Here is a 15,434-nt window from a genome sequence, read left to right on the forward strand (position 1 = left end):
CTCCCAGATTTCAGATGGCCAACCTGGCTGTCCAAAATAAAGACAAAATTTTGCAATTTCCCTTAAAGCTAGGTGTGATGATGCAATTAAGTTCTGGCCAATGATATGTCAGTGGCTGCTTCAGGGAAATTTCCTTATTAAAACAAAAAACAAACAAAAACAAAAACAAAAAAAACAACTGGACAAAATCTTTGCCCTTCTCTGTCCCTTCCTTCCTGTTGCTTGGAACCTGTCTGGGATGACTACAACTCAATCTGCACAGGGACAACAAGGGCCATACTTAGGAATGGTGAAACAGAGGTGGCAGTCAGTCTAGGATCAGATGATGGTAGAATCTCTATGCCAGCACTGGAACGCCTTCATCCAGACCTTTATAAGAGCAAAAATAATGATTTTTAAAATTTTTTAATTTTTTGATCTCTGTCACTCTTGGGCTAATCTAATCCTAATATGTCTACCCTAATCCTTCTCTATCCCTTCACCCACCAGGTTGATCACTCCTTCTTTCTGGCCCTGCTTCTCTTTGTTCATACCACTATCACAGCACTTTCCTAATGTTATTGTTACGATTTAGGTATTTTAGTAGGTGATCTGGTTTTATTGAAATCTATGAATGGATTTCAATTTGTCGATTTGGATCTTTATTCTCTTTTGTATTATTGTAATTTAAAATTTTCTTATCCTTCCAGTTAGATTCCATAGACTTTGAACACATGGACTTTTTCTTACCCATCTTTATAAAATTTCCGTTTGGCTCTTCTTTATATTTTCTATTTCTTTGCTCAGAATTTCCATCTTTCTATTTACCCTTTTTCAGGAGTGTTTACCCTTACTTCTTAGAGCATTTTTATAATAGTTGCTTTAAATACTTTATCATATAATTTTAATTACATGTCATTTTGGTGCTGGCACCTAATGATTATCTTTTCCCACCTGGATTGAGACTTTACTGGTTCTTTTGATGCTGAGTAATTTTGGATTGTGTCTTGGACATTTTGGATATTATAGGGTCTTATTGAAATCTTATTGAAATCTTAGGGAGGATGGTGATATTTTCGTTTTAGCAGCAAATTGACCTAGTTGGGTTCAGGCTATAAGTTTTGACTACACTTCTGGGTGTGAGGCCAACTTCATACCAGACAAGGGAATACTGGAAGGGTAAAAATCAGAAAGTCACTGTCAGTTCAATGATACTTCAAATTCTGGACTTCTCTAATCCTTCTTCTACTACTTGCTTTTTCAGAGTACTAAAATAGCTGTTTCATGCATTTTTGTTTTATTATTATTTCAGAGAGCGAGTGAGAGAGACAGCATGTGTGCACCTGTTTGTAGAGTGGGAGGGAGAGGGGCAGGGAGTGGAACAGAGAGCGAGAATCTTAAGCAGGCTCCACACTCAGGGCAGAGCCCAACATGGGACTTGATCCCACAACCCTGGGATCATGACCTGAACCAATTTCAAGAGTTGGACACTTAACCAACTGAGCCACCCAAGTATTCTGTTCCATGCGTTCTATCTAGATCTTATAGCTATATTCAGTGGGTGAAACAAAGTGAATTGTTATCTTACCCAGAACAGAACCTTACTAAGTCATTTTTGAAATTTGTGTCCTCAATTTCTACAGAGGTTAAATAGAAGTTATCATAAGAATGGTTCTCATTTAAAAAAACAAAGGGGGGGTGGGTGCCTGGGTGGCTCAGTCAGTTAAGCATCCGACTTCGGCTGGGGTCATGATCTCACGGTTCAGAAGTTTGAGCCCTGTGTCAGGTTCTGTGCTGACAGTTCAGAACCTGGAACCTGCCTCAGATTCTGTGTCTCCCTCTCTTTCTGCCCCTCCCCTGCTCACGCTCTGTCTCTCTGTCTCTCTCTCTGTCTCTGTCTCTCTCTCAAAAATAAATTAAACAAAATAGAATGGTTTTAAACATTAAAAAAAATAGAATGGTTCTGACGAAGCTGCTTGGTGACTCAGTCAGTTGGGCATCCGACTTCGGCTGGGGTCATGATCTCCAAGTTTGTGGGTTCAAGCCCTACATTGGCTTGCTGCTGTCAGGATGGAGCCTGCTTCAGATTCTCTGTCTCCCTCTCTCTTTGTTCCTCCCCAGTGGCACTCTCTCTCTCAAAAATAAATAAACATTAAAAAAAAAAAAAAGACGGTTCTGAGAATTGTTCTGAGTTTCCAGTAAAGTCCTTAAGATGTATCCTGATCCTTTACAGGGTTTAAAGCATTCTGTGCAATAAATACATACTAAAATAATTAATTAAGTGTTCTGTACAAAGTGGTTGGGAAATGTGGAAAAAGCATAAACCTTGGAATTAAGCAGCCCTAGATTTGAATCTATATCTCATAGAATGCAAAATGGGTTAATTTGAGGCTCACTGAGATGATTAAACCATATTGTATATGTAAATATCCCACCATACATAAAATAAAAAATAAACATTAATTCACTTCCTTTTAGAATTTAGTATCAGAAAAAGAGTGCTTGAAGAAATAATATGCTTCTTTTGGTCATGGTAAGAATTATGTAACTTGCATTTTCTTTTATTCTTTGGCTGACAGGGGACTCAGAGCTAAGTGTAATAAGCAATCAGTATGTTCATTTGTGGAATTAGTATATCCGCCTTGGTAGAATGGCATGGTAACATGGCATTTTACTTTCCGTTTTTTATTGAAATAGCCAAATTGTATAATGTGACTTTTATGGTAAAATATTTTAAGCTTTTTGGATGTAGATAGAACACAGCCAGAAAAAGCTAATGTATACTGTTCCTTGCCTTTTAATTTACATGGTATTACTGTATGTTTCATATTCCTTAATTGAAAGTTTGCAGTTGTTTCCTTATAAAATAAATTGCTTTGAATTAAAATAGTTATTTTAGAGGCATGAGCACTTCATCACAGAAAAATCACATCTTATAACTGAAATTCATGTTTTACAATTTAAGTTATCATTTTTTTTGAGCTATCATTTTATTTTATTTTATTTTATTTTATTTTTTATTAAAAAAAATTTTTTAACATTTATTTATTTTTGAGACAGAGAGAGACAGAGCATGAGCAGGGGAAGGTCAGAGAGAGAGGGAGACACAGAATCCTAAACAGGCTCCAGGCTCCAGGCTCTGAGCTGTCAGCCCAGAGCCCGATGCGGGGGCTCAAACTTACGGACAGCGAGATCATGACCTGAGCCGAAGTCGGACGCCCAACCGACTGAGACACCCAGGCACCCCTTTTATTTAAAAAAAAAATATTTTTTACATTTATTTATTTTTGAGAAACAGAGAGACAGACCACAAGTGGGGGAGGGGCAGAGAGAGAGGGAGACACAGAATGTGAAGCAGGCTCCAGGCTCTGAGCCATCAGCACAGAGCCCGACGTGGGGCTTGAACCCACGAACTGTGAGATCATGACCTGAGCTGAAGTCGGATGCTCAACTGACTGAGCCACCCAGGCACCCCTGAGCTATCATTTTAGATCTCAAAACTGGCTTTGTTCCTATATATGATCCCCCCCCCCTTTTTTTGAGAGAGAGAGAGAGAGAGATCAGGAGGGAGGGAAGAGGGAAAGAGAGAATACCAAGCAGGCTCCATGCTCAGCACAGAGCCCAACACAGGGCTCAGTCTCACAACCCTGAGATGAACATCTGAGCCAAAATCAAGAGCAGGACATCGGGTGACTGAGCTACCCAAGCACCCCTGTATGTGACCTGTTTTTAAAACATTTTATATAAGATACTGATAACACGTGAAGAATATTTTTCTAACAAAATAAGATGTTGTGATAAGATGCAGTTGTATAATCTTCCTTCAGTTGTGATTAGCATATTCATCACAGTTAACAGTATGTTAACTTTGCTAAACACTGTAGGAATTGGTTTGTAGTCTAAAGACATTCATAGTAAGCACATGTTGCATTAAATGACTGTTATTTAAAATAGGTTTGGTTAGATTTTGAAACAGTAAAGTGTCTCATGATTCTAATGAAAGCTTTCTCTTTTTGTGTTCAGATTTTTCTTAGAAGGAGCCATTTTTACACAGAATGCTTTCTGATATCAGGCCCAGTATCTCAAGCTTGATTTATGCCAGTATGTTTTTAAAAGTGTTGTATGATTATGTTGTGAGGCCAGATGTTTAAACAGTTTTGTTTTGTTTTGAATTTGCAGGCTCACCTTTCACAAGACAACACAATTTCCTAATTGTTGATTGAAAGCTATTTCAGAAGGCTTAGAGTTTCCCTAGTAATTCAGTAACATGGCAGTGCACCCACGTTACTGAATTTGAGGCAAAACTTTGCTTATTAAAATGAGTTAGCCACTTAAACAAAACAAACAAACAAAACAAAACAGAAACTGATTCATAAATACAGAGAACAAACTGGTGGTTGCCGGAGGCATGGGGGATGGGTGAAAGAGGTGAACAGGGTTAAGAGGCATAAAGGAAATAAGTAGATGGTTAGATGGATGGATGGTTGGATGGATGGATGGATGGATGGATGGATGGATGGAAGGGTGGGTGGATAAGTTGGCCAGCTTCAACCTACTCAGATCTCTTTTGAACTTAAATGTGCTTGTAATTTGCCACCTCAAGTGAAATAGGATCAAACCTTCCCTGTGTCACAGGAAATTCTTGAAATTCTAATCTTCTTGAAATTAGAATCCTATGACAGCTCATTGACTTTTTGCAGAAGATGTCAGGGATATACTTGTTTTCTTTTTACATATTCTTACTCTTGTTTGACTGAAAAATACAAATACTTGTCAACTTAAAGCAAAATTGATGACTGTAGATGGGAATTGGAAAAGCTAGATTAAGAGCTCCTCAAATTAATATCACAATTTTAAGATGGAGAACCATGCAAAAGAAGCTGGGAAAGTTCACATAGTAGGGGATTTATTGGGTAAATAAACCTGTGAGTATTTTAAATTGTTCAACAGAAGAATGGATTGAAGAATATTCACAACTAGTAGAAAGAAGGTGGTACAGAACCTACATCCCAATCCAGCCACACCCCAGGTTTGCAGTTCCCCAAGCCCAACACATGGCCTACCAGAAGAGCCTTTTCCCAAGCTACTCCTTCTCTCCCCTTATTTTCTTCAAGTTTCGGCTTAAACATTACTTCCTGACCTCTGGAACTAGGATGGACCTTGTTTGCTTTACGCACTTCAAGTTGGCTGCTAAAACAATAGTGGGAGGTTGGAAGGCTGGGTAGTTATTAACTTTATTTAGAGAGGAGAGAGATGAGGACACTGAGGCCCAGAGCAATTTGATGATTTACCTGTGATCACACATCTACTAGAGTGAGTGACACAACTTGATGAAACCTCTTTGGTGCTACTACAGCAAAGGCTCTTCTCATTAGTAGTACTTCCTAAATTAGATCCTCAAAACTTCTAAAAACAAACAAATCTAGGGACATTATCATAGTTTGAATCACCACTTTACATTTGGGCTAGGAGCAAAGTAATGATATCATAACTGTATAACTGAAATAAAAGCCTTCCCAAAAGTAGGGATAGCAGGAAAGGATTTAAGAGTGAGTAACAGCTTAACATGTATTTAAAGGGATGACGCTTAATAAATGAATAAATAAATAAATAAATAAATAAATGTAAACAGAAATAAAAAAATAAAGGCATGACATTTAATAGCACAGGAAACTGAGTTATGAATGTTGGAATGCAATTCTGGAGTTAGAACAAGGGAAAAATGCACTCCACACAGCACTGGTCAAAATGTAAGCAGGGAAGTATATCTTGCTTTTTGTTTTGCAACTTAAGGGGAAAGCAGAGAACTTTGGTGGGGCCAAGACATTTTACAAAGCTAAATAAATATTACTAGAAATGCCTGAAATTTAGAAATACGCAGAAGGGTAACAGGTGTTCTGGTGGTGCAGTGCTAGGCTTGACTTGTTATTTACAGGTCTATTTTATAACTCTGCAGGGGCAGAGATTTATTTGTGGATATAATCAGCTCTTATTATTCCCAATAGTGATATTCTATAAAGTCACCATGAACACTGACTGTATATATAGTTAATTCATTAACATTGAACTCTCGGCCAGTAGCACCATAACGCACATCTGAACAAAACTCACAAACACGTAAGGCATATCACAGCTTTCTTGTGCTAGGAACACTAGACAGCACTTCAGCACTATGCCGAGGGTCATTTTAAATAGAGGAATCAAAAAAATAAATAAACGGAGGAATCACCAACCAAAAAGCACAAACATGAACAAAAAAATACATAGCACTAAATAAACCACAAAAAGTACACTTGTTTACAATGTGAGAGCTGAAACAAGAAGGCAGATGTCACTTTGCTTGACCTCAGCTGGGAATGTGCACTTCAGACAACTCAAATTTTTTTCTGCTCTGTGCATGTCCTTGAATGACCATGAAAACAGGGTGAATATTGATTTAAAAAATCCAAATAAATTTTCACGAGTAGGTGAATTTGCAGATACAGAATCTACAAATAACAAGGAATGACTTTTTGTCTAGTAGAAAGGCAAATGATTTCTATCCAATGAAACAGAACCCCATAGGCTATGATATGTGGTCCTGCTAGAGGGTTAGACAATTTTATACTTAAGAAAGACATCAATTAGATTGCCTATATAAATCTAGTTTATCAATTGCTCTTATCGGTTTTAATATCCTACTGGTTCCCTCACTAATTACCAAGTTAAATACAATTTTTGACCTGTGTTCGTTTTCTTATTTGAGAGTCATGTTTTTTTTTTTACCATTTGAAAATTGTACTATATCCATTTTCGGAAACTGAGACACAGAGAAAATATGCCCATAACTGCTAAATGAGGAGATTGAATGACAAAAGTTCTAAGGTCCTTTCTTTCAGGTCTAGATTCTGAAGTTTTAAAGGAATAAACAGCTTTGAGAAGAAACAGGTGAGGGATAATTCAGAAATATGTAAACTGTATTCATTGCAGTAATATTTGTTAGATATTTTCACTTTAATTAACATTTTCTAACCCGTATCTTTATGATTACCTATCAGAAAAGAAAAAAATTCTTTTGAAGTCAAAAATGGAAATCTAAATAAATCCACATCTAACTACAGAGGTAGCAGAGGGTAAGTTAAATCATTGTCTGGTCAAAGGTGACACTTTCTCAGGCTTAATAGTAGAGGTTGTGTTTAGTAGCATGAGAAATAATTGCCTGTTTGTCATAGGTTTTCTGCCAGTTGTGATTTGATTTGATTTGATTTGTTTTGATTTGATTTATTTTTTGAAAGAGAGAGAGAGACAAAACATGCGAGCAGGGGAGGGGGTGAGGGGAAGAGAGAGAAAGAGAGAGAGAGAGAGAGAGAGAGAGAGAGAGAATATCTCAAGCAGGCTCCATGCTTAGCACAGAGCCAGATGCAAGGCTCAATCCCACGACCCTGGAATCATGACCCGAGCTGAAATCAAGAAGTGAGCACTCAACCAATTGAACCACCCAGGCGCCCTGCCACTTGTGATTTTAATAATTGTTTCATCATATACATCTACTATATAGTCCCCCACTGAATTAATGAAGGAAAGTGAACTTACGCTGATTGTTTCTTTCTTTTAGCTTTAATTGCCAGGCAGTTTAGAGTGAAATTTGAAGGTCAACTATAACAACTATATAGTTTCTCGAGACCTGTGCCTTTGTAAGCCTTTTTCTATCCCTAATTTTATTGGTAATTTATACAACTTATAAACTGACTCACATAAATGTACTTACAATATAGTATATATTAATTCATCACAAAGTTACTACTATTTGTTTATAATTTTCCCTGACCTTTAGCTCTTATTTCTATTTTATTCTTTCATTTACATGTCTTTTGTTGTCAGCCATACAATTCTGGAATTAGAAGGGAAAACATCTTCATCTCCTTTTTGGAAGGGGGCAGAGTGTGCACAAGAAAATAGAGAAATAAAGGAAATAAATATATAAAGAAAAATGTTAAGTTGGCTTTTGGATAGAAAGAGAACAAGCCATTGTTTTCCTGCAGGCAGAACTATGTCTATGGTTCTTACATATGGGGGCATCATGGTTTTATTATCATAAACCAGGGTGGCCCCAATAGATAAATGGCTCACTAGCCAATTATAGCTAGAAAAAGAGATTCAGACCAATGACTTCTCGTACTTGACATGGTAAAGAATAGAAATCATAAAAATGCTCACCAGTTTTTAGGGGGAGGAAGACAAGATGGTTTGTTTCTCAGGACAACTTCATATGCTGAGGCCGGAAAAGTCAAACCTCCAATTACACTTTCTACCTGTCTGATGTTATCCACGCTATCTCCCTTTCCTCAGGAACGAGGGTCATAAAAAGCCTCAGAATAATGCCAAAATTACTCAGAAATATAAAACAGAGTAATTAATGTCTTTGTAGAGAGAAGAACTGCAGCCTCAATGCCTCAGGCTCTTGGTGGAAGTGAGGATTATGAAGAGATGAAGTACGAGGAGAATTCTGTCTTTTATTTTATTTTATTTTATTTATTTTATTATTTTTTTAAATGGGCTTCATGCCCAGCGCAGAGCTTAACGTGGGGCTCAAACTCACAACCCTGAGATTAAGACCTAAGTTGAGATCAAGAGGCAGACGCTTAACCAACTGAGCCATCCAGGCAACCCTTAAAAGTAAATGTGTTTGCATTTCAAAATATACAATATACTTATTTTTAGAACATTTTGAAAAGCTTAGAAAAGTTCTCGGAAGAAAATGATTATTTGCCACACTACCAGTCAAGAGATAACCTATCATAACATCTGACTCTCTGTCCTAGTCTTCTGATCTTTGCTCATGTATGCACATGTTCTCTGTCTGAGGATCTTTGGCATTACAGAAAGATCACTTAAAGAGAGAACCATAATTTTACCGTAAACGATAAGTAAATGTTTGATTGAAACTTGATCTTTTGAAGAAGGAACTTATGAAAGTAAGTTCACTTTATCTAATGTTGAACAAAACTCAGGTTGTGGTGGAAATGATGCATGAAGTCTGAGAATGAATTGAGTCTTGACTTTGTTTTGGAGCAATTGATGGAACAAAATATACATGATCTTTGCAGCATAATTTTAAAAGATGGTTCATCAATTTATTAATTAAAGCATTCTTTTAAAAATGCCTCTTGTGCTATGGTTCTCCTCTCGCTTCTTTAATTAACAAGTATAATCTTAAACTTTGTCAGATCTTCATTATCAGAGGATGTTAGAGGGAGGGAAGTAATAATCTTTATTTCTCAGGACTTATTTTACAGCAACGGACCTCATAGGATCCTGTCATGTTTACCAGGATTTACAACTTCAGTTTGCAATCGGTTGGCATTGTATTTCCATTACTTCAGCAGATGTTTAGCATATCTGAAAATCAGGCAGAGATGACTACCCAAGCCGAGGATGCCACGGGCAAGGAAAAGCCGTCATGTTAACCATGTGGGATTTTGAGCAGTCATTTCATTAGTGAATATCTTCATGTAACATTAAATTTTGCTTCTTCACACAGTATCTTATCTGTGTGGATGTGGATAATAAACACAAACCCTTCTGTAGTTGAAGATCAAGTGGGTGGGGATATGCATGCTATGAGACAAGAGCTGTGCAGGAGACAACTCTTTCTCAGGCTCCTCCTAAAGGAAGCTAAGTCCGTGGGAATGACTGGTTTATAACGGAGAGAAGGAAAAATAAAGAACAAGAGTGAAAGAGAGACAGCATATGAAAAAATGCTCAGAGCTATGTACCTGAAAATCAGTACTGTGGTTATAATAGGGAGTCAGAATAGCTGAGTTCAGCAACCAGATGTATCCAATACCTTTAAGCAAGTACTTCCATTGGGGGCACTTACTATTCTTTTGTGAAATGACAGGTTGGGCTGCATGATCCTTAGGATTTCTTCTGTTGCTCAATTCTGCAATTCTATGACCCAAGAATATGCAGTATTTCTAAGGGATGCTGGAGCATATCAGAACATTTGAGAACTGTATTAATCCTGATATTTCCTATTTAAGAAGAGATTGTAGCTGAGTTTTTTTTTTTTTTTTCCTCTCTAATATGTACTCATACACTGGGCACTTAAATGTTTCTTCTGCTTTTAATTGAACTAATCAATTAACTCAGAGGATGCCTTTATGTGGATTAGGAAAATGCTTCTCCCTCACCATGGCAAAAATAACGGGAATTTTTTTGCAGCATAGACACTCCTTCCATTGGATAGCCAAAGCCAAATTATTCCTGTCCTGGGCTCTAGACCTGAAAAGTGGTAGCCCTATGGTCAATAATCTCACTTGATTTTCTCCCAAATAATTTTTTCAACATCTGCGTGAAGTGAACATAAAAATATTAAGATGTCTGAATAGTTATGGGAGACAAACACAAGTATTAGGCAGGAAATTGGGTCAGCTGGGCACTTGGATATGTGTGTTGAAAGAAGAGGATTCCAGGGTGCCTGGGTGGCTCACTCAGTTAAGCGTCTGACTTCAGCTCAGGTCATGATCTCATGGTTCATGGGTTCGAGACCCATGTTGGGCTCTGTGCTGATAGCTCAGAGCCTGCAGCCTGCTTCGGATTCTGTCTCCCTGTCTCTTCTAGCCCACTCGCACTCTGTCTCTCTCTCTCTCTCTAAAAAATAAATAAACTTAAAAAAAAATTTTTTTTTAAAGAAGAGAATTCCAATCATTTAAAAAGAAGTGGACACCAGAGATTGTATAGAATCATTTGCTAGAGTCTAAAATTGAAGTGTATCTTGGTGTCTTGTAATTTACAGTATCATGGTATATATGCAACTTTATAGTCGTTTTAAAGACTTCTTGATTCTTAGAAACATACAAACTACAAAGACTGAATCATGAAGAAACAGAAATTCTGAACAGATCAATTACTAGTAAGGAGATGGGCTCAATAATCAAAAATCTCCCAACAGACAAAAGCCCAGGACCAGATGGCTTCACTGGTGAATTTTACCAAACATTTAAAGAATTAATAAATAGAATCCTTCTCAAACACTTCAAAAAAAAAATTCCTGAATTATGTAAGTAAGGTAGGTTAGGAATCTCAAAGAAGGTGAATTAACTGTTTATACTTTCTACAACAGAAACAATAGCTAATACTTCTTAAGTGCCTATTATGGACCAGGCAGAAAAAGCAATTGAGGAATAGAAAGTTGCCCAGGGCCACACAGCTCATAAGTGGCACAGCCACGATTGAAATCCCTGCAATGTGACTCTAGAGTGTCACCGCCCTGCTGTGGTGCATTCACCATTAGCAATTTGGTTTTTTTTGTTTTTGTTTTTGTTTTTTAATTTATTTTTGAGACAGAGCACAAGTGGGGGAGGGGTAGAGAGAGGAGACACAGAATCCAAAGCAGGCTCTAGGCTCCGAGCAAGCATTCAGCACAGAGCCCGATGCGGAGCTCGAACCCACAAACTGCGAGATCATGACCTGCGTCGAAGTCGGTCACCCAACCGACTGACCCACCCAGGTGCCCCTGAAGATGGGACTTTCTATGGAATGACCAAAACACACGGTTTGTCATCTGTGTAATAGTATGTACAGCATAAGGGCTTTTTGGTTAAAAAAAAGAAAAAGATGGTAAATAATTATACTCATTTGCTATGTTGCTATGTATGCTTTTAAAAAACCAGATATACAAGATTGCAATGATTATGGGGGAGAAATGGGTATTACCCATTCAAAGGAAGGAAAGTTTGTGGCCTGAAGAGAAGAGCTATTTTTTGTCCACATAGCCCAGTACTGACCTGCTCAGTAACGACTGGGGAAATGTCGCTATTTCCTACTGGTGGGTGCTGGGCAGCAAGCCAGACGGTGAGGAAGGCAAGAATGCGGATCCAAACCGATGACACAGTGGAGCTTCCACTGCAGCTGGTGCCAGCCTCCCGACCCCGACTGCTCTTAGCAGAGGCCAAGATGCCACAAGCACGCAGAGTCAAACCACACCTCTGGGCAGAGAAAGATTAAAAACAAAAAAGAAAAAAAAGGCACAAAAGAGATGGATCTGTTATTTAATTGGGTTCTTTGTAAGAAATTTAGAACACCAATTTGTGAGGGTAAACTCCATTCGTGAGAGCAAACACAGAGCGGAGGTAGCCCTGAAGCTGAGAAACGGCTTTGATTTTTGGCAGAATTTGCGAGTCCACAGCTTTCTGATCAACCTTGCGCTGCTCTGTAATCTCATATTTCTCTTTCTCCGTGTCGAAGATCTCACCTTCCTGGTGTCTGGGCTTACGCAGCTTCTTCTTCTTCTTAAAGTAAGCATCAGTGAGGTGTTTGGGGATTTTCACATTGCTGATATCAATTTTGGTGGAGGTTGCAATGACAAATTTCTGGTGTGTTCTACGCAGAGGAACTCGATTAAGGGACAGAGTTCCAGTCACAAGTAGCAAGCCACTGCTCAGTTGCTTCAGGAAAACCAATCTCTTGCCTCTGTGGCGCCCAGTGAGGATGATCAAAATGGTCCCAGGAGTGATGCTAGCTCGCAGTTTCCTCACATGCTGACTAAAAGGTTTTTTGCCGTGGCTCAACAGCTTCCGAGGCACATCTTCAGTAGGATAATACCTAGGCATTTTGCGAAGTTTAACCACTCGGGTACCACCATTCTTGTCACCACCAACTGGTTTTGTGACAGTAGCAAGAACCTTCTCCTTTTTCTTTTCAATCCTGGATTTAGCTGCTGAATACTTCCTCTTGTACATGGCCTTTCTCGAATACATAGCCGATCGGGAATATCTGCCAATTCCTCTGACTAGGACAGGGTTTCGGCTGCAGTGGGGCTTCCCCTTCTTTGGCGTCTTAGCCTTGAGGTTACCCTTCTTAACCTTGCCACCAGCATCAGCCTTCTTGGCTTCAGGTTTCTTCTCCTTAGCATCCGGCTTCTCAGCTTTTTCGCCCGCCATCTTGCAAGATGGGAAAGAGAACTAAGATAAGATCACCACCATTAGCAATTTGGCAAAAGAAACAGGTTTTGTCCTTTTGTTTCATTTTAATCTCATTATCATGCAGATGTCATTTCAAAGTATCATTTTTTCAATTCTCAGTGTTTTAAGTTATGCTGAAACCTCAACACCTTACAAACGACAGAGAAGTTTTTATCAATTAAGGCGATCTTCTGCCCTGTCTCCTCCTGCCTTATATCAGCTAAGCTGAGCAGAGGAATTGCCGGTACCTGGTAAGGCAGACGCCCAGCGCAGATGCACTCTTGAACCGAAACTGTATCTCACAGGTTACATTTACTCGTCCATACCATAGAAGAAAGTATACAACATAACAGGCTGAGATTTCTTTTCTTGCATCTGACTCAGGGTTAACCATAGGTAATTAGGGGAAAAAATATTACACTATTTTCAAAATAGAGAAACCAAAGGGACTGGAATTGCCTTTACAACGTACAACACTGCTGCTCAGCATGAATCTCAGACTGTTAGAATAAAGAAATTAAATCCATCAAATAATTCATGTTTAAAAGTTGCTTCAAGAAGAAGTTGGGTGAAGGGCACAACGGATCTCTCTGTATTATCTTTGCAACTTCCTGTAAAGCTGTAATTATTCCAAAATAATTTTTTTTTTAAGTTCCTTCAGTATGGGAAATGGACTTTTAACCTTGGAAAGAATTACTGTTAATTCTTGAAGTTAGCAGAAGATTAAGGAAAGGGATGTCTGTAGTCAGACCTTTGTCTTTTTTCACAAGTATTTGGTGTCCGTCATCGGAGGGTCCCTTCTTCCAAATCCGTGGCAGCAGTTAAAAAAAGGGATAGAGGGGCACCTGGGTGGCTCAGTTGGTTAAGCGCCCGACTTCAGCTCAGGTCACGATCTCGCGGTCCGTGAGTTCCAGCCCCGCGTCGGGCTCTGTGCTGACAGCTCAGAGCCTGGAGCCTGCTTCGGCTTCTGTGTCTCCCTCTGTCTCTGTCCCTCCCAAGCTCATGCTCTGTCTCTCTCTGTCTCAAAAATAAATAATTTAAAAAAATTATTTTAAAAAAGGGATAGAATGTTCCATCAAAAACCCTTTCCAACTTTCCTCCCTTTTCCAACTCAAGACTTGAAGTCAGAAGCAGTAATCAAAGGGTAGCAACTACATATTTTGTTTTAATTTATGTTTTTCCTAATGATAGAAATAATACATGTTAATTACAAAAAGATGATAAATATTAAGAGTCATAAATTAAAATCTCCCACAATTTAAAAATGAAAAATACTGTTGATACTTTTATATATTTCTTTACCTTTTTTCCTTTCCTACGTAAATAGTTTTTTATAAAATTTGGATCATACTTCATTTTTATTTGGAGAGTTTATCTTTACATTTAGCATGCTATGAACTTCTCCCAAGTCAAAAATAAGATTTTACTGGCTGCATATTATTCTGTTATGCAGCCACATCATAATCTAGCTCATCATTTCATTATTATGTGGAATATCTAAGTTATTTATAAGTTTTCACTAATATAGCTAAAGGCACATAAAAAATTTTCATTCCTGGGGCGCCTGCATGGCGCAGTCGGTTAAGCGTCTGACTTTTGATCTCAGCTCAGGTCATGATATCACAGGTTGTGAGTTCGAGCCCCATATCGGGCTCTGCACTGATGGCATGGAGCCTGTTTGGGATTCTGTCTCTCTTTCTGCCCCTCCCCAGCTTGTACTCTCTCTCTCTCTCTCTCTCTCAAAATAAAAAAATAAACTTAAAAAAAATTTTTTTAATTTTCATTCATTAATCTTTCTGTGCATCTTTGATTATGTATTTTACATAAATTCTCGGAATGAGCATCATTGAGTCAAAGAGGTTTAGTGTTCTTAAACATATTGCCAGATTGCCCTGCAGAAAGGGTATACTAACAAACATCCACCTGAATTTGAAATTCTGCTAGCAATGGTCTCTCCATTTGACTTCCTCACAGTCTATTTCATCTATCCAACCGACAGCTCTTTCATGTGAGACTAATGCAAGCTCACCCAAAGGCCAGGTATAGTGACTAGGAAAGAACTTCCAGTTAATAGGCTGCCATTCCTCAGCCTCAGCATAGTGCAAGTGAAAAAGAAGCCATCACTTATAGAACCTTCTTGCAATCATATTACATTAGTATGTTTTTGCATTTTACAAGCCCATGTTAGTCTAAATTGTTAATGGACACTAAAGAATCTCAAATGACTAAGACTGAGGTGGAAAAAGAGGGAAAAAATGATTTCCTAGTGTTAAGGATCTTAGAATCCTTAACATGAACAAAGGACTTTATTCATCAGTGCTTCTCAAACTTTAATGTACTTAGAAAATACCGGGATCTTTTTTTAAACTGAGGTACAATGGACATACCTTACATTAGTTTCAGGTGTACAACATAATGATTCAATATTTGTATATAAGTCTAGTTACCATCCATCACTATACATAGTTACATAATTGCTTTTCTTGTGATGAGAACTTTTAATATCTATTC

The 15,434-nt window shown here is 38.2% G+C and overlaps 1 protein-coding gene across 1 annotated transcript; it reads right to left on the bottom strand.

The window, feature by feature from the left end:
• Nucleotides 1–11,997: 11,997 nt before the first annotated feature.
• LOC122230031 (60S ribosomal protein L6-like) lies at nt 11,998–12,922 on the bottom strand. The gene has a single exon (XM_042955678.1). The coding sequence runs from the start codon at nt 12,900–12,902 to the stop codon at nt 12,036–12,038; it is 867 nt and encodes a 288-aa protein (XP_042811612.1). The 5' UTR covers nt 12,903–12,922; the 3' UTR covers nt 11,998–12,035.
• Nucleotides 12,923–15,434: the final 2,512 nt, after the last annotated feature.

Source organism: Panthera leo, chromosome C2 (genome assembly GCF_018350215.1).
Source record: "Panthera leo isolate Ple1 chromosome C2, P.leo_Ple1_pat1.1, whole genome shotgun sequence".
Taxonomy (NCBI): domain Eukaryota; kingdom Metazoa; phylum Chordata; class Mammalia; order Carnivora; family Felidae; genus Panthera; species Panthera leo.